This window comes from Archocentrus centrarchus, chromosome 10 (genome assembly GCF_007364275.1).
Source record: "Archocentrus centrarchus isolate MPI-CPG fArcCen1 chromosome 10, fArcCen1, whole genome shotgun sequence".
NCBI lineage: Eukaryota > Metazoa > Chordata > Actinopteri > Cichliformes > Cichlidae > Archocentrus > Archocentrus centrarchus.
In genome coordinates this window covers 10,606,803-10,631,514 of record NC_044355.1, presented here as the reverse complement: position 1 = coordinate 10,631,514, position 24,712 = coordinate 10,606,803, and the positions used below count along the sequence as shown (strand labels likewise).

At 37.9% G+C, this 24,712-nt stretch overlaps 2 protein-coding genes across 2 annotated transcripts; one reads left to right on the top strand and one right to left on the bottom strand.

Moving 5' to 3' along the window:
• Window positions 1-5,335, bottom strand: mcts1 (MCTS1 re-initiation and release factor). The gene is made up of 6 exons (XM_030738976.1): window positions 5,133-5,335; window positions 3,163-3,315; window positions 711-808; window positions 497-630; window positions 342-409; window positions 1-234 (listed from the first exon to the last, which is right to left on the bottom strand). The coding sequence occupies exons 1-6, from the start codon at window positions 5,141-5,143 to the stop codon at window positions 153-155; spliced, it is 546 nt and encodes a 181-aa protein (XP_030594836.1). The 5' UTR covers window positions 5,144-5,335; the 3' UTR covers window positions 1-152.
• Window positions 4,758-24,619, top strand: cul4b (cullin 4B). The gene is made up of 21 exons (XM_030738975.1): window positions 4,758-4,853; window positions 8,648-9,097; window positions 12,956-13,071; window positions 13,162-13,265; window positions 13,373-13,442; window positions 15,481-15,554; window positions 15,640-15,802; window positions 15,944-16,033; window positions 17,371-17,453; window positions 17,537-17,604; window positions 18,566-18,684; window positions 18,762-18,954; window positions 19,046-19,150; window positions 19,247-19,357; window positions 19,481-19,566; window positions 21,073-21,180; window positions 21,271-21,384; window positions 21,482-21,587; window positions 21,675-21,847; window positions 21,929-22,081; window positions 24,011-24,619. Exons 1-21 carry the CDS (start codon window positions 4,829-4,831, stop codon window positions 24,104-24,106), a joined length of 2,607 nt encoding a protein of 868 aa, XP_030594835.1. The 5' UTR covers window positions 4,758-4,828; the 3' UTR covers window positions 24,107-24,619.
• Window positions 24,620-24,712: the final 93 nt, after the last annotated feature.

Genomic DNA, 24,712 nt, shown 5'->3' with positions numbered 1-24,712 from the left:
TTTAAAGCAAGATCTTTATTTGTGCATGACAGTGATGGTTGATTCAAAGCCTGCAGCAGGTTACACAGCTAAGTCTTTAGGTGTAAACAGTTGACTGGCAGCTCATGCTTCGATATCAGGAGCTCCACACACTTTCCAAGTGGCTGGTGTGATCATTTATATGTCTTCATGTGCCACAGTCCATCATTCAGATAGTGGACGTTTTCAATCCCGATTCCCTTGTTGACTTTTTCTCTGTTTTATAAAACACAAAAACAGGGTGAGCTTACACATTTAAAAAAAACAAAAGCAAACAAAAAAGCAGCAGCAACCAATGAGGGATTTGCTCAGTGAAGTCTTACATGTTCTCTGCAGACATCTTCATCACACCAACACAAAGTGCATGTTGTTTCCCCTCTGCCATTATGGCCTGAATTCACTTATTAAAGACAAACTCGTATAAAAGTGGAAGAAATGTTTAAATCTAGATGACAGAGCATCATGTCCGAAAGGATACGACAACTGTGTCAGCCTCAGCTGGGTAGAGTTTAGCGCCTGGCGATGTCAATCCGGGGCACATGATGTTGGCTCCACTCAAAACAAATTTAATGGCCCCTTTGTCTACTTGCTGGTGTGGAAGAATAAAAGGATCTATGAAAAGAAAAAAAAACTCAGTATGAGGAAATTAAAATACAGTCACCAATAAGCTAGCATTAGAAGGTCTCACATACACTTATGCAACAGTCTGAGGGTTGGGTAGAACGGTCCTTCTCTCTGTCTGAAGAAAAGCAGCTCTCCATTCACTGTCAGGATTTCAATGTGTTCATGGCTGCAATAAATGAACAACAAATGTAGGAGAGAATCTACAAATCCAATTCTGAGAAACTTGGGACGCTGTGTGAATAAAAACACAATGCAATGATTTGCAAATCTCATTATCCACAATAGAGCTGACAAAACATAAATGTTTAAAGTGAGGCAGCAACAGGTCTCAAAAACAGTTGTGACAGGGTGATGTTTACCACTGTGTAGCATCCGCTCTTCTTTTAACAACAGTTCGTGATGTTTCGTAAATGTCTGGGAAGTGGGGAGATCAGTTCCTGGAATTTTAGGGAGAGTAATTTTCCACATTCTTGTCTTATATAGGATTTTAACTTCGCAACAGTCCTGGCTCTTCTTTATCGTATTTTTTCCTTTCATGACGTGCCAAATGTTTTCAGTTAGTGAAAGGTCTGGACTGCAGGCAGGCCAGTTAAGTACTTGGACTCTTCTACTATGAAGTCATGCTGTTGTAATAGCTGCAGTATGCGCTTTAACACTGTCTTGCTGAAATATTCAAGGCTTTCCCTGAAAAATGACATAACCTGGATGGGAGCATATGTTGCTGTAGCAGACGCAGGCTTTTGAACTGATAACATGCCAGATGGTTCCTCTTTAGTGCAGAGGACATGGCATCCATCTTTTCCAAAAAGAATTTCAAATGTTGATTCATCTGACCACAGAACAGTTTTCCACAAGGGCTGCAGCTATTAATTATTTTAGTAACCAAGCATTCTATCAATTATTCCATCGATTGAGTAAATTGAGAAATACTTTTGTCTTATTGAGCAATAATAAATACTCAAAAGAGAAAAAACACACTTTTAAAATTAGCTGCTCATTGGTTTCCATTTTAGAAATTGCAGCATTTTTAATAGTTTAACTGCATAGAATTGTCAGAAGAAACTAAACCCTTTCACTGTATTTGTCCTATATTAAAATTTTTTTTATTAAATGTAAAAATACATAATCACAAGTACTCAAGCATTCGGTCAGTTTTTTAAGGTGTAAACACATTTGTCCCGCTAGTTTTTTCACTTCTCTGTACAAACTTGGAGGAAGTAGTCAGAAATGCAGGGAAAGAAGAGTGTTTCAGGTTATATTATGGCATTTTTCTATGACGATGTAAGGGCAAACATTTACTAGCGCTGGGTTAATTAAAACCTTAATAATTAGGCTTACCGACTAGTACGTCTAGTACCGACTAGTAACAGTAGCGACGACTAGTCGTCTAGTCGAGTAATCGCGCACATCCCTAGTTGTAATACTTTTTATTAATGGAGAATAGAACTTTATTGTCATTATACATACAACGAAATTAATCATTATACAACGAATTATATAATACATGTATTCCTAAATACATGTCTATTACAGGTCTGTTTTTAGTCGCAAATGTGGGCGAAACACTTGCACTGAAATGGTGGCAACTGAGCACTGCAGAGTTTAAATGAAGCATCGAAGTAAAACATTTTTATCAAGTTATTCAAGTTGCTCAATGAATCGCTGCAGCCCTATTTTCCACTTTGTCACAGTCCATTTTAAATGGAAAAAAGTAGCGTTTCAGAATCATATTCACAATGGCTTCTTTGCATGATAGAGTTATAACCTGCATTTGTGGATGGCACGGTGAACTGTGCACTCAGACAATGATTTCTGAAGTGTTCCTGAGCCTATACCATGATTTCTATGACAGAATCTTGCTTGTTTTGAATAGAGCGCCACCTGAGAACCTGAAGATCACAGGCATCCAATACTGATTTTCAGCCTTGTCCCTTGCACACAGAGGGTTTCTCTAGATTCTCAGAAATTGTGGATAAGTATGTACTGTAGGTGACGCAATATTCAAAGTTGTCACAATTTTGCATTAAGGAACATTATTCAGAGATTGTTCCACAATTTGTAGACAGTTTTCTGCCAATTGGTGAACCTCTGCCATATCTTTACTTCTAAGAAACTCTGCCTAAGATGCTCTTTTTACACTCAGTTACTTACCTGTTGCCAATTAACCTACATAGCTGTAAAATGTTCCTCCAGCTGTTTCTTTTTACTACCACTTACTTTTCCAGCCTTTTGTTGCCAGGTCCCAACTTTTTTGAGACCATCATCAAATTCAGAACGAGCTCATATTTTTCTTAAAATGGTACATTTTCTCAGTTTAAATATTTGGTATGTTTTCTGTGTTCTATTGTGTATAAAATATGGGTTTATTAGATCTGCCAATCATTGCATTCTGTTTTTATTTACATTTCACACAGGATCCCAACTTTTTTTGTAATTGGTTTGTACGCTGTAAAAAATACACCAAAAAAAAAAAAAAACAGACAAAAACACCGATAAGAAAATTTAAATTAGCAATCATACCATCTCACTATTTTCACAGGGTCCTTTTTTGGCATTATCTGATTGAGCCATGCCTCGATTTCAGGGAACTGTTCCAACAGCTGATTTTTGATACCTTTGATCACTGATGTTTTCAGCTGGATACAGTTGGATACATTTTCCTTCTCATCAAATCTGAAAAGGAGAAAAGTGGAATGTTGAATTCTGGAAAAGGATTGTAACTGTGGCCAAAGTTAAAATAGTTTGTCACTGCACTGTAGCCAACATGTGGAATGCATGTGAGCACCTAACAGAAAATACATTTTTATATTTTTATATAAACATGGTTTTTAGAAGACAACCAATATCTCTAGGCCCATGTTACATATTATTAAAGCTGCACAATATGTTGAAAAAATATTTGTGGTCAACACAACAGCTGTTTTGATCAGCATCTTTGGCAGAGATTTCACACCAAATGCCCTTCCTTACACAACCTGCATTTATCCAAGTTTGGAACGGGCACTAGGAGTGCACTTGCTTTTGGCCCCCCATGGCTGATTTATTGTTTTTTTAAACAAGGTATGCACTGGAGAGAAGAGGAATGAAAGAAGAAGCTAGACAGAACATGCGTGAATGAAAATGGACTGATGAAGCGGTAGCAAAGCTGGATGAGTTTAAGTACCTGTGGTCAACCATCCCAAGCAACAGACAGGACACAAGCCAGGTGAAGAAGTGAGTGGGGAGGTAATTTTGTGACAGAAGGATAGCAGCATGAGTGAAAGGGAAGGTTTACAAGATGGTAGTGAGACCTACTATGATGTATGGTTTTGAGACAGTGGCACTGACAAAAAGACAAAGTGGAGCTGAATATGTGAAGATTTTCACTGGGAGTGATCAGAAGAACAAGACAAAATCAGAAATGAGTCTTTCAAGGCTGACATGGTTTGGACACGTGCAGAGGAAGGATAGTAGATATATTGGACAGAAGATGTTGAATGTTTAGCTGCCAGGCAGGAGGAAAAGAAGAGTGTAGTGAAGGAGGGCATGCAGATGGTTGGTGTGCCAGAGAAGGATGAACATGATAGTGTGAGATGGAGGCAGATGATCCACTCTTTCAACCCCTAAAAGACAGCAGCTGAGAGACGACAGCAACAATGACAATAGGTGTTCACACACACTCACACACTGACTGCAGCCCTGAACTTTTCTAGACATTACCCACTGGAGGTGCATTTCAAAATACAAATGCAGCCATTAACAATCTTTAACCTGCTATTTCTCTAGTCCAAAGTCTTTGTGAGAACACAGCAGGTAAAAGTCACTGAGCGAGGAGGTGTCATATCTTGCAGTATCCTCACTAGAGTATTTCGAGTACATCCGTACTGAACTGTATCATGCTGTGCTCAACATGAGAGAAAGGGCAACTTCAGGCAACCTCTCAACCTGATTCTTCCAACAAAACCGGCTAATCTGCTATCTTAAAGAAAACTAAGGCTGTTTAGCCTTTTTACTTCAACTGTTTACACCTGATTTCATCATATAAACTAACTTTCTGCCTCCACGCCAATATGTGTGGACTCAAATACTTACGTTAGTTATTTTTCAAATTAAATGTGCTTAACTGTAGTTATATACGTCATGCATCGTTTTCAAAACACTTCCCGTTTCAAGGTTTTAAATTTAGTGCCTTTTTTAACTACTTTTCATGTTATTTCAGGACACAGTGAGAGGTAAGTTTTGTAATATTACTTAATTCAGCTAAGAGGTAAACCACATGCGTCTACATATTTTCAAACATCACTTAGCACTCTTAAACAGTCTTTTCACCCGTTAGTCCGGCGCAGCCTTTTTCTAAAATTAATATTAATAACAAAATGTCTCGCCTATTACTATAACTCACGTCTGCTTGTCTTATTAGCTGAGCTTCCTACAAACTCGAAGAGGTGATGGCTGCTAATCAGTGAGCTAGCTGTGGCTAACGACAACACTAAAAATAATTAATAACGTACTTTTTAAACATCCTTGTTTGTCGTCGTTACCGCGTTCTTCGAGTGGATCAAAGCCTGTCCCAGCGTCCACTTCAGACCAGGTTAAGGTAAACAAGAGAAAAAAATCACAAATTCATCTATCAAGTAATTCTACAGCTATCCCACGCCTAGTGACAGCGGAGGGCCAGTGGTGTGCAGGGATGCGTCGTTTTGCGACAGTATGTACATCACACGGCAGGCGCGTCCTCCTGTCACCTTGGTAACACTCGTGACGGAAATGTTTCTCTTTACCGCAACAAACTGCTCCTTCAAAAAAAAAACAAACAAAAAAAAATTTTAAACAGTTAAACCAGGAATAAGTGTGAACTTCTGCACGTAGGGTCTGTTTTAATAAGTAACATAAATAACTTAAATTTTAGATTTTACATTTTGTAACGTTTAGGCTATAAAACGATTCAGAACAATTATCCTGGTGTGATTGTGATACACAAAAAGGAAATTAACTGCTTTACATATAATATTCTTTTATCTGTTTTTTAAAAACGTACAGTTAGTAATTACACCTGTAATCTATCAACTATATTCGCTAAATGTCCAATTAAAAAAAAAAAAATGCTCAGTGACTATCTCATTCATCGTGCAACCATTATAAGACCATAAGAACATATTGTCTTCTTCTTTCAGCTGCCCCTTTAGGGGTAACCACAGCAGGTCATCTGCCTCCTATCTCTGTCCCTCTTCTGCACATGTCCAAACAATGTCATCCTTGTTTCTCTTAACTCTGTCTTCAAAATGTGCAGCCTGAGCTGTCCCTATGATATACTTGTTTCTCATCCAGTCCCTCCCAATTAAAACATTCACATCTTCAGCTCAGCCACCTCTAACTCAGCCTCCTGTCAGCACCACTGTCTCCAAACCATACATCATGGCAGGTCTCACTACCATCTTGTAAACCTTCCCTTTCACTCTTGTTGCTACCCATCTGTCACAAATAATTCCTGACACTCATCTCCACTCACTCTCTCCTTCAGCTCTCTTGTGCACTGTTCATTGCTTTGGGTGGTTGATCCCAGGTATTTAATCTCGTCCACTACATCTACCCCGTGCAGCTTTACTGTTACACCTGTCTCCCTCTCATTCACACACATCTATCCTGTCATGCTTCAACTGACTTTCATTCCTCTTCACTCCAGTCCATATCTCCACCTCTCCAGATTCTCTTCCATCTGCTACCTACATACATACTTCTCTGCCACTCCTAACTTCCTCATGCACCACAATCCCTCTCTTGGCACCTATGTTTTCTCCAGATCCACAAAGACACAGAGCAGCTCCTTCTGACCTTTTCTACACTTTTCCATCAACACTCTCAAAGTACATTGCATCTGTTGTGCAAGAGCCATACTGCTGCTTGCTGGTGATCACCAACAACTCTTATATCTCCTATATCTTCATGGTATGGGTCATCAGCTTTATTCTTCTGTAGTTACTAAAGCTCCATTCCTCATACATCCTCTCACTCTCCAAGATTGTGTCAAAAAATCTGGTCAAAAAGTCCACTGCTTTCTCTCCTAGACATCTCTAATAACATAAGAATATAAATATGGTATATTTTGCAAAGTATATATGTGTCACAATGTTTCATTACTTTCAAAGAGAATAAGAATATGATATGAAGAGCTACAGGAAAAAAAGCACTGATGATCGGGAAGCCGTGCTGTCCTCATTAACTCAGACATACATTATCAGGGAATCTATATAATGACCTTTACCACTGCAGCTGTTTTTATTTTCATAAAGCGTAGCCTATTATTTGAGCATCAAATGTAATTCCACTTTGGTTAAAGAAATTATTTGAAAAATATTATAGTATTTATTCTAAAAGATAGTACAAGTTCACTCACATATAACTGTTGATGCAGTGGAGTAAGGGTGAAGAGTGAAGTTTAAAGAACAATACTTTAAATTTGTATTTAGACATAATCTCTTTATTTTATTTTCAATGTACTGGGGATTCTGCAACATTTCTACAAGAACAGAAAAGTTTTATTTAAAAAAGTCTTGCTGTAGTTCGGTCAGTATTAAAAAAAAGGCGTTGAAAGAAAGAGAAAATACTGAAAACATAAAATATGAGGGCCATACTAGACTTCACAATTTTATCTTGACTATAATAAAATTTTAGCAAATGTTTATTTCAACATCCTGAGTTTCTGAGAAGTCAATTTATAATCATCTATTTTGAGCTTAATGCAAGTTTTACATGGTAAACCGTTTAATATCTTGAAAGATACTACTGGTGCAGTGGTTAGCAGTATCATATCACAGTAAGAAGGTTGCTGGGTCAAACCCCAGTTGGGGGGGTCCCTGTGCCTGTGTGGGGCTCATCCAGTTTTGCTCTCCAGTCCAAAAACGCAAAATTCAGGATTCAAAAAGGCAAAACCATGACAGTTTCAACCTATGATGTATTTATTTATACAGAAAACTGTAAAGAGCAAGTTTTTACTGTGACTGTGTTTTAAATAAAGCTTTTTAAAAAGCATTTCTTTTTCATTACATTTACTCCACCATTATAAAGCACATCATACTTAATAATATAAATTATGTTAATATAAAGGGCAAAGAAAACAAGAAAGAAAGAAAGAATCCAAAACCAAATTCAGTCCCAAAAAAGATAGGTTGCAGTCTCACTGTGGGAATTCCAGAAGGTGCAATTTCTAAATTAAAAAAACAAACAAATAAACAGCGAATTTACTTTTAAAAAAAGTTACTTAAATCAGCTTTATTGCAAGTAGCTGAACATTCACAACATATGAAAAAAAAGAAAAATCCAGATAAAAGAAAGAAAAACAAGTACCACGGGTCTTTATTTATTTGGGGGTTTATTATTTTATTTATATATTTAAATTTTCTATTAAATGTTCTTATTCCTTATTTATTTGTTCGGTAAAATCGTGACCAAAACAGTGACGTCAAACGTCGATCCTGCGCGCCATCTTGTGTTCGAAACGGTCACAGCGCTGAAGTTGCTTTTGAAAAAAAAAGAAACACGCTTGTGCAAAAACTACTTTTGTACAAAGTACTTCCGGTGGGGTCACGGACTAGCTTTTCTGAGCGGATTTTTCCCGTGTTCACCGACGGCTGTTTTCCTCCCATGTGAGCGTGTTCTCGCTGATTCTGCGTTTCTTCTGTAAATAATTTTCTTTAACGGCCACTTTACTCAAACCGCTCACACTCTGAACGACTTTTATAACGCGCTTAGACAAGAGAGGCAAAAGAGGAAGCAATAGCCGACCATCTTTCTTCTCCTGCCAGCAATAACAAGACAGCGACGAGGCTAGGTTCAAGTGGAGCTTGTGTAGTTTGTGATTTATTGTCTGTTTTATACAGGATAGAGGACTTGGGATTAACCTCTCCGTGTTAAGGCAGATAAAAGCTCTCGGACACTACTCTTCCCCCCCCCCGGCGAGCCTGGAAGTTTCCGATCAGAAGACTGACTGTTAAGAATTAGTATTCCCGTTTTTTCATGTTTCCAACAGGTTTATCTTCCCCTAATCCCCCACCACCGCCAACCCAGGAGGCAAGACCCGCGGCTACTGATGTCAAAAGCGACAGCGGTAACATCACATCTGCGAAGAAGAGGAAAATAAACGGCTCCGAGAGGGAAGACACTAGTGACACGATCTCCTCTTCGCCTCCAAAGACCCTGAATTCCTCCTCCTCCTCCTGTTCTCCCACTCCGCTGCACATCCAGAAGAAGTTGAGGTTTGAGGATTCAGTGGATTTCATTGGACTGGATGTGAAAATGGCTGAGGAGGCTGCTGCTGCTGCGGCTGCTGCTTCGTGCTCCAATAACAAAAGCAAAGCCGTGTTCCTGCCCGGCGGCGTGGGGCATCATGCAAACGGACTGACGAAAACCGCAGGGTCCGCCACCTTCTCCAACAGTAAACCTGGTGCTGCCAAGAAACTAGTCATCAAGAACTTCAGAGGTAGACACTAGTGGATGAGGGAGATCCAAGCTCCCCCCCCCAAAAAAAACAAAAAAAAAAACACTGACAGCAACACACACCTTAAACTTACAAAATCCCTGCTATATCACATTGGTCCCTGCTGGACACATCTGACTTTGAATAGCCGTCGTAGAGTTTAATGCTTAAAATTATAATTTAAATTGAAGACAGAACCGTGACATAAGACAGAGATATCACAGGGTTTGGCCAACCTGTAGGAAAAAAAAGTGTATTTCCTTTATTAGTTATGTTGGTATCAACAAATATGGGAATGGTTTAGAAAGCAGGGTTCAACATAACTGATGGTACAGGGCCAGTTATAAAAAAAAAAATGCAGGGCCACTTGATTTTGCTTAATCAAACCACCTGTAGGGGTAGTTTAAATCTATAAATAGGGTTTAGTTGCTTTGCATTTGGCAGCTGACAGCAGCCAACCTCCCTCTCTTTCTAGCATCAGTACCTGCAGCATGGAGGGGTGAGACTAAAGAGGGACAAAACATGTACTCCATTACATTTATTTTAAGGCTTTAGTTACCCCCCACCACACACACAAAAAATATTTATAATGTAGAAGCATACAAAGTAATTAAATTGGCATTTTTTTGTAGGCCAATTAAAAGTCTGATCTGCTGTCCTGGGGACAGTATTATGCTTAACACTAGTAGATTAGTTAGATCAGTTGTTTAAGTAGAAATTCAGATTTTTCATTTGCATACCCAAAACAGTAATTTTGGACTTATCCCAAAAGACAGTTATCCACGGTCTTAGTTGTAACACCTTTTTTTTTTTTTAAAGTAAAGTTTAATGTGATCGAGCATAAAATACATGTTTGTTTATCAAATGGCCAGAAAAACAGAAACAGGAAAACTGACAGACTGTAATTGCAGGGTTCAGTGTAACTGATGGCCCGAAGGCCAGTAAAATAAAATTTATGTTGGGCAAGTTAATTGGGTAGCCGTGGATCCCCACTGGTGGTGTGTCTACTAACAGATTAAAGTGCTGAAGGGCTGAACTTTGAACAGCTGAGTTAAAATATGAGCAAAGAGCTGAATTATGCTTAACTAGGTGACTTTTGGTAGCACATAACACTTAAAGGATTCTTGTTTCAGAAATTTAGACCTTTTATCAGAAACAGGAGATTTGCCATAAAACAGTCCACCTAAATGCTGTATCACATTCCAATACTGTGATGTATTTACAATTAGATTGAAAGTGTTTCATTTCATCACAGAATGTTTGTTTGCATGAGTGGAGTACCGTCTGTTTAACTCAAGTGTAATAGCAGTTATCGACTTCTTACGCTCATTCTCTCAAGATCCATGACCATAAAACTTTTATGTATTTTTTTGGCAGGATGTTGGGAGTTTAGTTTCCCTTTAAGGACAAGAACTGGTTCCCAGACCGGTTCTGGCCCTTGGTCCATATTTTGCCTTTATACCTTCACTAATGAGTAGTTTCTTCATTAAAATAAAGATAAAAGTCTTTCACCAAACTGCCTGTTTGGATAGTTAAAACTAAAAGCAACCTTTTACCAGCTCCTCTTCACTGCCAGCTTGTTTAACCACTCATTTGGTTTGTCACAATCTTGAAATTTGGCACATTTCTTTGCTGCAGCAGTTCACCTCTTTCTAAAAGAGGGCATGTCATTAATTCTACTACATTAATTTTAAACATGTAGTTATTAATCATGTAGCAGATATAGATTCAAAACAATAAAGAGTGCTATATTCTTATAGAGTACAGTTAGTTAAATTAGCTTTTTTGTGGGCTGGTAAAAATATACAGAGGGCCAGTAAGAGCCTGATGTACTGACCTGGAGTCAGTATATGTGGACCAGTAGCACTTATGTATGGAAGCTTGTTTCCGCCACTGAAAATATAATGAAAAATATGAAATATAATTTAAGCTGGACATCTGCAAAAAGAGTCAAGATTTTGTACTCAAAAAAAATAGACTAACTGATATTCAATAAAAATCTCCTTTTTGCTTAATGTGGTCAGCACATGCAGCCTGAGGAGGTATTGATGCAGCTGTGAATGAGACTGGGATGCCCACTCAGCTGTGAGTTAGGTGTTTTGATCTGAACTTCTAAAATTTTATCCCTGACAAATAACCTCTAAAATCTAATAGTTAAAAAACAGACTAAAACAAACAGTGAAACCTAAATAAAACTAAAACTTCTGAAACAGTAACTACATACAAACAAACAAACCAAACCTAAAAGCAACTAAAAATGAAAATCAAGATGAAATAAAAACTAATTAAAAATAGAAAACTGTAATAGCTGTGGTTCTTTTGAGCCAGGAAATGCCTTGTATTCTGGGCTGGTGTTTAAAATCACTCCACAATAGTCCAGGAATGACTGGTATACCATTTGGCTTGTATTGTCGTCTGATATTTGGCCTTATCACAGCTATAAATCATTATTCATTCCCACTTTTGTTTCAGGAGAACAAAGAAATCTTCACCTGAACTGAAGTCTTTAAGTTAGACATTTCACTAGTGCTAACTTGTGTCACAGCCAAAAGAAAAAGCCACTGACGATACAATGTTCGGTGGATTTTTAATTTTTTTTTTTAGATGGCTAATATACAGTAAATAAATAAGGGGACCAGGTTTCAAGTGTGCAAATATACTGATTATTATGATAAATATTTAAATCCTCTTTAGCTTTAAGACAACCAGACAATAAGCACAGCAAATGTACCATCGACATTCAAACAGATTTGAAAAAAAAAAAAGTTTAAACTATAAAAACTTCTACAAGAACGAGAAAGTCAGTTGTCAAGAAGGTTTGGAGATTTTTCAGTTAAAGTTCTGCCATAGGCTTTGTAGTATTTTGGAAAACAGAAATGTGAGGAAAATTATATCAGAAGATTTAAAAAGCAATCCAAACCTCATGTCGACTTAATTTGTCGTCTGTGCAGTGTTGCCCTCATACACTCTGGTCTCACAGCAAAAAGTGAATCAGTCACTAAAAAGTCTCTGTTAATGTTTATGGGCATATAATGTAATACGTATTTAAATAAGTACACTTCGTGTCTGCAACATTTATGTTGTCCAGACAGAGCAAGGACGTATCACCCAAACCAAGTTGTTTTTATAATGTTTTTATAATAATCAATAATGTGCTTTAAATGTATATTAGAAATAATATCTGTCACGTGTATGACTTGAGCTGCGGTCTCTGCTGTGTGTGGCAAAATTATTCATTCTCCAACCAAAAGTGGGAAATGGTAATTTTGTGTACTTGGACTCAAATCGGTACATATGAGACCACATGCTGAAGGACACGACGATAAGGGTGGGAAATTTGTGTCCAGGAACACAAATTTGGTTGTGACTATTTCACAAACTGTTTTGCATCCCAAATTTTACTTTCACCAGTAAAAATAGTAGAATGCTTTAAAAAAAATACCTTTGAGAATCAAGACTAACAGTAGCAGTGATGTCTAATGATTCAGTTACCATATATTTAATGTAATATCAGTATGATCGAGCTGTACTGTAGGCATAAACGAACACAGTTGCTTTAAAATAGCTCTGTTGTCAGTTTTTCCTGCATAGAGAAGTTTTTGGCAACCCTCAAAGGTGCCAAAAATCACCAGCATTGCAGTAAAAAGACATTTTTTTCTATTTTTGTTAATTGTTTAACTTACCAAAAAAAATAAATAAATTGAAACATTCATAAATGATAGGAAAACCCACACTCTATCTAAAAAGGTACCACAGATGCATTCACTTTATATACAGACTGATTATGCCTACTCATAATCAGTCTGCTGAGTATGAGTGAGGCTGGTGACACAGTTCTGTTTTGGTTTTTTTTGCTCACAGAAAAGCCTAAATTGCCCGAAAACTACACACAGGAGACCTGGCAGAAGCTGAAGGAGGCGGTGGAGGCCATACAGAACAGCACGTCAATCAAGTACAATCTAGAGGAGCTCTACCAGGTATCAGTACAGACCTGCTGGATGCCCCTGTCTACAGGCAGCCACTCTGCAATTATCATTTTTCTGACACTTCTGTTTCGCTCCCCTCAGGCTGTGGAAAACCTCTGCTCCCATAAGATCTCTGCCAAGCTGTACAAACAGCTGAGGGCTGTGTGTGAAGACCATATCAAGGCACAAATCGATCAGTTCAGAGAATATCCTTTCAAAGTCTCACCTACTGAATCATATGTAGAAGGTGTTATTATATTGTACTGTAGAACTCGTGAATTAAAGTCCACTATTGCCTTAACTTTGTTCTCACGGATGCCCTGGACAGCGTGCTTTTCCTGAAGAAAATTGACAAGTGCTGGCAGGATCACTGCAGACAAATGGTATGTTTTATATTGTCAGATCCTTTTAAAAACTGCAAAACTTAGCATCAGTTTGTTCTTCGTGTTTTAAAAACAGTAGTTTATTGATTCATAAAAGTTGGAGGAAGGGCTTGTGAATGAAAGCTTAGAAGCAGAGACCAAGTATTCTGGCTCTTGCATTTCAAGTAATGCAACTGAAAGACATCTGTCATTAGTCACCCCCCACCCCCTGCCCTGTAAATAGACTGTTTTGCAAATATCACCATCTTGGATTTTGTATGAGGTTAGTTGTGCAATACCAGCAAGCAATCAGTCCAGCAGAGTGAGAGAAACACAACAGTGAAGAGGAGATGGAAATTTACAACATTACTATAAAATATTGCAGGTTTGGCCCCTACGCTGGTGTGGAAAGTTGAATTGCTACAGGGTGTCCAGCTAGCTGGCACAGTCACTGGTTCTTGTGTTGAGGACTTTAATCACACACTTGTGTAATAAAGAAGCTGTTTAAGTGAAAGTGATCAGGTGTTGAAGGAAGTCGGTGTGGTTCTGAAAACAAGCATAACCAGCATATGAACCTGGGTGAAGTGCAATAATAGTGTATACAGCGGTATGGAGGAGATGCATCTGTGCTAACCAGAGTTTTTCACAGCAACGAAAGAAACAAACCAGGTCAAGACGTAGTTCAGATACTAGTAGGCCAAGTAATATAATAATGCACATATTGTATTAATGCCACAATACAACAGAAAATATCATGTGTGACTCCAAATTCCAGCCCAGATGAGTGTTTAATTCCAGACTAATTTAGAGATATTGATGGTAACGTACACATTCAGAGTATTCAACAGCAGTTCAACAGCCATCGTTATCCACAAACTTCTTTGCAGGGTATCAAATCCTTCCATTAATGCTACTACCACAAACTACTGTGATCACATCACTCTTAGTTGGTTGTTAACAGCTCTATAAAATTGTTACTATTCCTAACAGTACGAAGGTTGAGAGTCTCTTTTTTTTTTTTTTTTTTTTTTTTTTTTTTTTTAGATTTATTGGCCCAGGGTTGTAATAACCCATTTTATTGCTCATAGGATTGAAATTTAAATATCTTTTCCTCTGAAACTCATTTCCCAGGCAGTTTGTGTTACTACCTTAAGAAAACACACATCTGAGTATTTATCCGGACCCAAGTTATTTTTCGCGTGTGTGTTTTAAACTTGCTACCTATGAGTTATCCATTTGACGTTTCCTGGTTCAGACTATGCACATAAGCACCATTGCTCTGCTTACAGTGAAGGTAATGAGTATAGAAATATGTGTGCTTCCCGATTTCTGACCAATATCCATACATAGTAATTCAATTCAGTTCAATTTTATTTATGTAGCACCAAATCACAACAACGGTTGCCTCAAAAGAACACATCGATAATCAGGTAATTAAAGTCCCAGAGCTAAAAGATCTAACGATCCGTTCTGTCTTAAACTGATTTCTGTACTGTTTCTTAACTTTTTAACCACCAATAAAAAAAGCTGCAACATCTGAAGTCACCTGAGCGGAATGATCAATAAAACAACCAATCAGTGCCATGTATCCCAAACCTGTCCCACCTTTTCAATTTGTGGACTTTTATACATTATATAAAAAATAATAGGCTGTCTTTATTTATACTCTGGTGCTATAAAAAAATTTATGATATCCCGTGTAAGTCATACTGCCCTCATAGAGAGAAAGGAGGACATTTTAATAAAGTATTCTCATACTTTAATAAGCTGCAGGCAGCTCCAGCAGTCTGTTATAAAAAGATTGAGAAATACATCATGTGGCCTTGCATATGTATCCATAAATGGCACAGAACCGTCCATTTCTGTGTTTTTTAACATCTTCTGTAAAAGAAGCTGAAGTTTCCAGCTCAGTTCAAAATCAAGGTTATTTCCTCAGAGCCTTATTGTTATCGCCACAGGCTGTGTAGGACTCATCACGATGAAAAATCCCCATATGTAAGATTAGAGGAGATCCTCTGAACATTAAAAATGTGACTAACTGTGTATTATTGCTTCACAGATCATGATTAGGAGTATATTCCTGTTTTTGGATCGCACCTACGTTTTACAAAATTCAATGCTGCCATCAATTTGGTGAGTGATCAGCCATGTCATTGGTTTACCATCGCACTGATCTCTTTTTTTTATTGTATGTTGACTGGACTGTTGTGGTCTGCAGGGACATGGGTCTGGAGCTGTTCCGGTTCTACATCATCAGCGATCTGAAGGTCCAGAGTAAAACAATCGACGGGATTCTGTTGCTCATCGAGAGGGAGCGAAACGGAGAGGCGATAGACCGCAGTCTGCTGAGGAGCCTGCTGAGCATGCTGTCTGACCTTCAGGTAAGAGGCCAACTAGAATAATAACAGAGATTTTAAAGCATAAGTGTGTAACTTATCTGTTGTTTGCACTGTTCACCTGCACACGGGTGTTTCCTGTTGACAAATGTTTTTAATGAAACCTGTTTTTTTGGCCTCTGGCAGATTTATCAAGACTCCTTTGAGCAGCGATTTCTGGAGGAAACTAATCGACTGTACGCTGCAGAGGGACAGAGGCTGATGCAGGAGAGAGAGGTGATTTATATCACCTCGTACTCGACACGTTCTTCTTTTTGTCATCTGTTTTCCATGAATCATTGACCAGCTGACTAAACTGATTCTTAAAGTGATTAGTTTGGTAACACATCTGAAAATGCTTGACACTTACTCTTAGATTTCTTCTTTTTTTAAGCTTTTCTTTGTCAATTTTGATTCTTTAAAGGACAAAACAAGTAACTAATGCCTCCGAATGAAATGGGAAGGATTCAGGATTTTTTGATGATGTTCAAAAAATTGACAAAAACCAAACCATTTAACCACATCCAGAAATGCATCATAGAAGAGGGAGAACACAGACATATCCACAGCTAAAAACCTTTTGCCTGATTAAAGTAAAAAGTCTACAAAACATTCACTTTGCAACTGGCAGCTTAGTTTATGTGCAAATTTACTTTTCTCTTTTTTAATCCAAGAGGCGACAGCTTAGGGAGTGGGTTTTCCAAACGCTCAAATCTTATGGTTTATTTTAGAGATACTGTAAAAAGCAAAGTTTGCATGTATGCAATTACCAAGTAATACATGACTCCGTGTTCATGAGATTCATTTAATCGAGTCCTTTTATAGGCCCTTCCTTATAATTTAAAATAGGTAGAAGAAAAAGTCCACTTAGTTTCATTTTATAAATCTTTTTTTTTTTTAATTTATTCATGATTGTAATCATAAAATTATAGCTCGTATGTTTACACATGACATTAAATTTAAGTGATCTTTTCCTTGAACTGTAAACCACAAGCAGCTTGGGTTACTAACTGCTTTATCTGAGGGTTTATCTTGTTTCTGATTTAAATAGAGCTTTTCCTTTTTTATATTTCTGATTTTTTTTTAAATAACCTTTTTATAGCTGCCCAGTTGATGTATTTTTCCATCTATAAGTGTTCTGTTTAATTTATTGCTTCCTGGGTTGGAGTTCCCCTGTGGGGGCTGACTTTGCATGTAAGTGCAACTAATTTGCTAACAGCTAAGGCTGAGGCAGTGATCCTGTGGGCCTTATTTGAAAAAAAAAAATGCACTTTTTTTTTTAATCACTGAACATTTAATTAACAAAGATTTTCTATTTTGCAAGGGTAAATTAAACAAAAGTGTTACAGTTCTGTTGATCCCCACCTCCTCCACCCCTCTTTGGGCCTGGCTCAAACCTCTTTGGGGAATGTGCCAAAAATTCTCTATGCAGGAGGGTGGGGTGGGGGGCTCTTTATATTATTATGTAAGCTTTTGATAGAGAGTATTTGTCTGCGTTGGAGAAGAAACATTAGGATCTGTCTAGACTGATGTGTCAAAACGTGTGAATGTCAATTTGTTCTCCTTTTTTTTAGGTACCAGAATATCTCCATCATGTCAATAAGCGCTTGGAAGAGGAGGCTGACAGGGTAATCACATACCTAGACCAGAGCACACAGTGAGTGTCAGACTGAAGCATCCACATTGTAAACAAACGGTGACAGAGATTTATGTGTAACCTGTGTTGTTTCCTCCGCTCAGAAAACCGCTTATTGCTACTGTGGAGAAGCAGCTGCTTGGTGAACATCTCACGGCAACCCTACAAAAAGGTACACATTTCATATAAACATTTATAATACATATTTGTAAACAAGTTATTGAATTCAATGGGGAAAATATGCCAATTACCGAAGATAAATATTTGCACACTACTAAATATTACTTTGTTGTCCCATAATTTTTTTCAGTAACGCTACAGTCACACTGCAGAAAACAGTGGTTGGAGACCACAGGGCACCCAAAATTCTTAACTGTATGAAATGAACTTGCAGTCTCTTTGGCTTTGATATGGTTGCTTTGAAGATGGGGACAAGGTCTACGATCACTCCCAGTCAGTCAGTGTCTTCAAAGCAACTTTCATGTGTCTAGATCAGTGGTTCCCAAACTGTGGGCCCTGCCCCCTGGTGAGTCGTGAAGGTACTGCAGGCGGGCCACAGTAATAGCAAAAATTCAGTTTGAAATTACTCACAAGTATGCATAGTTAAATATTTATTTATATAAAAAGTGAATTCATACTGGTATTTTATGATATTACTCATTACTCTGACCTAAATTTACTGCTCAAGATTTGAAATAGAAATTCTAATCTTCGCAGACTGACTCCGATTGATTGCAACATGTTAACAAATTGTCTGTATTTATAAATGAGATGGCAGTTATTTGCAAACCTTTGTAAATCTGCCTGAAAGTGATTGCAGTGAATCCAAGTTGGATCACAGTTGGAGACATGTTGCTTCCCACCAGGGTTTGCTTCCGAGAAGTCGAGGGAGTTACACAAACAACCTCTGGATGACTTGTTGGTTGGCGCAACTACTTGTAGTCAGTCACTGAATATGGAAAAATTAAAGTCAGCCACGGAGGTTGCTGTCTTTTTTTTTTTGTTTGTTTGTTTGTTTTGTTTCACCCTTGTGTGACTGAGTCATAAGTGACTGTTGAGGTAGAACCTGAGATGTGACTGTTATATTGAGTCTTGAGTGACCTCTTGACTGTTGTTGTTGTTGTAACTTGCAGGGCTGACCAACCTGCTGGATGAGAACAGAATTCAGGATCTGTCGCTTCTCTATCAGCTCTTCAGTCGAGTGCGTGGTGGTGTACAGGTCCTCCTGCAGCACTGGATAGAGTACATAAAGGTACGGCAGCTTTTATGGCAGAGAGAAGACCAAAATCATTGAATTGTTTATAATGACTTGCAAATAACAATTTTTAGGCTTTTGGAAGTACAATCGTAATCAATCCGGAAAAAGACAAAACCATGGTGCAGGAGCTGCTGGACTTCAAAGATAAAGTGGATCACATCATCGACGTGTGCTTCATGAAGAATGAGAAATTTGTTAATGCTATGAAGGAGGCTTTTGAAACATTCATCAACAAACGGCCAAATAAACCTGCAGAGCTCATAGGTCAGTACCTAAACATATCATAATAATAATAATGATTATAATATTGATGATGGTAGTAATAATAATAATAATAATAAATATTTCTCTACAGCAAAACATGTGGATTCAAAGCTGAGGGCAGGAAACAAAGAGGCCACAGACGAAGAACTGGAGAAGATGCTGGATAAGATAATGATTATCTTTAGATTTATCTATGGTAATATCTACTATTACATTTGTGTAACCTCAGTACTTTGCCCTTTTTTGGAGATTTTCTTTTTTTTTTATTATTGTGACACTGTTGTCATTGCAGGAAAAGATGTTTTCGAGGCCTTTTACAAAAAGGATCTGGCCAAGAGGTTGCTGGTAGGAAAAAGTGCCTCTGTGGATGCTGAAAAATCAATGCTGTCAAAGCTTAAACACGGTCAGTTTCATCCATCACTGTCACTTCTTAGCACTTGTACGCACACATACACAATGTGAAGGAAATTACTAAAGGGGAACCCTGACAGTGACTGAACATTGACTCGTGGCGTTTGTTTCTCAGAATGCGGCGCAGCATTCACCAGCAAACTGGAGGGGATGTTCAAGGACATGGAACTTTCTAAAGACATCATGGTGCAGTTCAAACAGGTAGCACTGTTATCTCCATAAATAAATTGATATTGAACTCATATAAAAGATGTTGTTCAGACAGATGGCAGCACTACAAAAAAAACAGTTCATTTCATTGAAGTTTTAGCCAAAAGACAAAAATCCTGACTGCAACTAAAGTGTCAGCCTATCTTTGCTTTCCCTGAGGGCTTGAAACATGGACTTGAACATTACACTTGTAAATCTTAAAGATATATTTCAAGTGCCAGCATAATATAAAACCTGGGAAGCATTCAGTCTGACAGTAGTGTCCAGTGTTTTTGCTACAGTTTCCCAGCTAAATGACATGTTTCATTGAAAGGGTGTGTGACAGTGCGCAGCTGGCTTTGACGGATGGTTTCTTGTTTGGTGGATGTGTCAAAAATTGCAATCAGTCAGCTGGGATGGATGTGCATATAAACCCTGACATATTTAAAATACACAATAAAGTTGCTGCCATTGGTGCAAAGCTCGGGTAACATAACAGGGTGTAAAGTAAATAAAGGATTATTTAAGGCCATATACATTTTTGTAGTTTGTGTATTACAGTGCAAAGAAACAAAAAGACACCAGTATGAGATTACATGCATAAAAAATAGCAGCATTATTGTCTTTTGTAAATCATGGCAGCAGTGTAGTCCTTTTTTTGCCAAAAAATGGCTGCCATCATTCTACTGATACTTACAAGAACCTGATGACTATTTTTGCACCTCAACAAGAACAAACATGACGCAAACAAAAAGAACACAAAAGTTGTCCATAAAAAAACAGGACAGAGAGGAGCTGCTGCTTCTGTATTTTTTATTTTCTTTACTTAAACAGCATACTTCTTTAACATTGCATGCTTCGTTTTATTGTAATTTGTTGGTGATTATTTCAAGTTTTAAAATATCTTAAATATTATACATCTACACACAAGATTTTTGTTCATATTATGTTTTAGTCAGAAGTAACAAAGGATGAAAACACACCCTGACAATGATGACTTCACTGTAATTTGTTGTTGATAGAAGTGTTAAACATACTTTAGATTTATTAGTAGTAGTAGTATTTCTACATAAGAACAAGGCAAGGATTCTCAGTTTTTGTTTTTTTTTAACTCTGTTATGCATAATAATTAATGAAAACCCTAATTAATAATTACATTGTGGTACTGTAGAATATCTGACATATATAAAGGAAACATACAGTGTCGGTATGATAAAGGCAAATAGAGCCATTTAAAATAAAAAATATTCCTGTATAAAATATAATACAACCATAAATGAATATATCTGGTTGTAAATAGCTCTGTAGCATAGGTAAAAGTATTGTAAAGTTCAGTACCTCTTCATATAATTATTATGAGTTTGATTTTTATTTTATTTATTTATTTTATATTTAATTTTATTTATTTATTTTATAATTAAACGCAACTTCAGTACCTGAGACAGTTTCCTGCTGATTTCACTTTCCTAAGATTGAACTTGTTTGTGGGTAGAAAAACTGGTCTTTGTTTTTCTGTAGCATATGCAGTGCCAAAACATTCCCGGCAACATCGAGCTAACGGTGAACATCCTGACTATGGGCTACTGGCCAACGTATGTTCCGATGGAAGTGCACCTGCCGCCTGAGGTTAGTGCTGAGCAAATACTGAGGTTTTTCAGCATGTTTTTAACAATACAACACACTTTATATATAGTAAGTGTTGTTATCTTTGTCCAGATGGTGCGACTGCAAGAGATCTTCAAGACTTTCTACCTGGGCAAACACAGTGGCAGGAAGCTGCAGTGGCAGTCGACATTAGGCCACTGTGTCTTAAAAGCTGAATTTAAAGAGGTTTTAACTCTTAGAAACTCTTAAGAATGATCTGGTGTTATTTGCTCACTCAATAAGTAAAGTTTAATATTAATTGTATTGATTTTTCTTACAAAAGGGCAAGAAGGAGCTGCAGGTGTCACTTTTCCAAACCCTTGTGTTACTGATGTTTAATGAGGGAGAGGAGTTTGCCCTGGAAGAGATCAAACTGGCAACAGGAATAGGTTTGTACCAACACATCAAAGTGCTTCTTCCATGAAGAAATGCCATGCTCTTTATTCAGCCCCGCTGATCTTTGTGCCTTTTCACAGAGGACAGCGAGCTGCGGCGGACTCTTCAGTCACTTGCATGTGGTAAAGCACGTGTCCTCACCAAAATCCCAAAAAGCAAAGATGTGGAGGATGGGGACAAGTTTTCCTGCAATGACGACTTCAAACACAAGCTCTTCAGGATCAAAATTAACCAGATCCAGATGAAAGAAACAGTATGTTTGTTCATACAGTAGTTTGCACCTAATTTAACTTTCAGGGATAAAAAATTATTTTCACTTGTCTCCTTTTCTCAGGTGGAAGAGCAAGCCAGCACTACAGAAAGAGTCTTCCAGGATCGTCAGTACCAGATCGATGCTGCCATTGTGCGGATCATGAAGATGAGGAAGACTCTGAGCCATAATCTCTTGATGTCTGAGGTGTACAGTCAGCTCAAGTTCCCTGTCAAGGTGATAAGCATGACTGAATCTTTTTTTTTTTTTTTTTTTGCCATATCTTCCTTTATAACATACAGCAGGTCTACACAGGGTTTGTTAATTGCTGATCTAATAGAAATAAAGACAACTGAAGAGCTTGAGCTTTTGAACACTGGGTGTTATGAGTGTCCACTACTTTTACTTTCTATTTCTGTCCCTCTCCCTTTTCACCTTCTTTGTCTCCTCCATTAAAGGGAGTTTCTTTCGTTCGCTGTGCAGACTTACAAGGGGAGTTACTCAGGTTCTTCCACAGTCCACCGTTATAGATGAAATAGATGGGAAAAGCCCTCCAAAAAAACACCAGAACTTAGCCAGGCAGCAATGACACTGTGGGATATTCATTGCTGATTTGGTTGAAAAGTTTGCTTGAACATGAAAGGGTTAGACATCAGTGTTCACCACAAAGAGGAAGAAGTGGGGAAAATAGTCAATGAAAAGCACAAATAACGGCTGAAGTGGAAAGTTTCCAGTGTCCTTAACACTTAAGTTTCACTTCATTGCAAAGAAGTTCTTTGTATATTATCATGTGCGTCCTCCACATACAGGATAAAAGATCCAAAGTCATGTGAAAAACAAAGTTTTCACAGGACTCTTTAGCCCTGTGAAAACTTTCTTTTTCACATGACTGTGACATCACCCGCTGATTTTATTTCAACTTTCTTTATTGGATTTTAACAGCTTAACATACAATATTAATCAGTAGAACACTGAAACAGCAATAGTCACAAAGAGGAAAAACAAGAAGAAGTTGTAAGCTAATTTCTCCCTAACCCCTTCACTCCCACCCCCCACCCTGAACACTCCCACTCTAGGTCCAAACACAAGATTGACATCTAGCAGAGATCACCCGCTGATTTTAAATGCTGCATTTAAAGCTTCCACTTCAGTGTTTTGGCTACTCCAATGTTGTGTTGTTTAATTTTGCTTTTTGTTTTGTTTTTTTCCTTTAAAGCCATAAGCCACATCCATATACAGTACGGGTGCACTGCACAGACACAGATAATTGCTTATTAGTGCTACATAAACTTTAAAAAATAAAATAAATAGAATTTCACTCACCAAAACATCTTTGATGCACTGTGCCAAGCAGATAATCCTCCAAAGTGGTCCTCCAAAAGGCACCAACAGTGCAGACATGGTGGAGAGATTGAGTTCAGTGACTCAGATCAGCAGAGGTGAAGCCTAGAGGACAGCTATTGGCTACAGCTGCATATGTCAGGACACCTGTCAGTCCAAGCAGCCACACCCCCTAGCTTCAGTATCCAGGTGGATGATCTATTAAAAAAATTTTTTTTTTAAATTCACCCCCAGTTGTTGTGAAAGTAAAACTGTCCACAGAGGCCCAAACAGTTTTTCCTATCAGGTTGTAAATATACTTTTTAATGCTGCAAAGTTGGGCATTTTAAAATGGGAGTCTATAGGGATTGACTTGCTTTTGGAGCTAGCCTCAAGTGCAGTTTCTGGCACTACAGTGTTGGCCTAATTTTTCAGATATGGAGGTTGCGTCGTGGTTGGTAGGTACAAAGCTAAAGCAGCACAAACACAAACAAGAGTACCCCGCAGACTGGTTGTCGCACGTGTTTTTGACCCTCCGACAACATGTAGACAATGGTCTCCAAAGCTCTGTGTGGAAACAGTCCGAGTCCATGCCATTTCCTTGGGGAAAAAGTAAACATAATAGGTCACCTTTAAGACAGGTCTACAGGAAAATTCTGAAACCTGCTTGTATAGAGGGTGTTTTATATATTTTAAATTAGTGGGAAGTGGGAAGACTAATATGAATCAGCTTTTTCACATTTTTATTTTCTGTCGTACACCTCAAAATATAAAAATAACTAGAAATACTTGCATGTTTGTCTCTTTTTTTTAAACTCATGCCTCCTCTCTGTCCTCCCCTCTTAGCCTGCTGACTTAAAGAAGAGGATAGAGTCTCTTATTGACAGGGACTACATGGAGCGTGACAAGGAGAACTCCAACCAGTACAACTATGTGGCTTAGAGAAAGGAAACCAGATGCAGGTGGTCCAGTCAGGATGGAAGCTGTTCTGAGTGCTCGGTCTCTAAATCATCTGCTCCAATGGATGTTAACCATTATCATCTTCAACCCAGCGACCGACAACTGAATGGCTATTGCTCCACAGGGTTTTTGTCAGGGGTCTTGTGATCCTGTGGACTGCATGCCTATTGAAAAGAGAATATTGTCCATATTTGTCAGTGCCTCTGAGAGAGCTGGGACAAAGAAGACAAGCAGATATTCTTCAGTTTGCTCTTTTTTTTTCTTTTTTTTTTTAAAAAAGGAGAGGAAAAGTATTTATTTTCAAACTTAAATTCTTCTTTGTCCATGGTTTGAATCAATATGCTCTTTGTTATCAAGTCACTTTTTTTTTTTTTTCCTTTTTTGTTCATCCAGTATCCCAAGCAAATGCTAACACACCTAACAATGCTCTAAATGTACCACATGTTGGAGAGAGAAAAAAAGGATAAAAAAAATTAAACTGATGCTTGTTTCTTCTGTCAGTGTCAAAAGTGGGACTAACATTCACAGTAGGGAACTGGGAATTTGGGGGAATTTTTGTGGCAAATGTGTGATCCTGCAGCAGCAAAG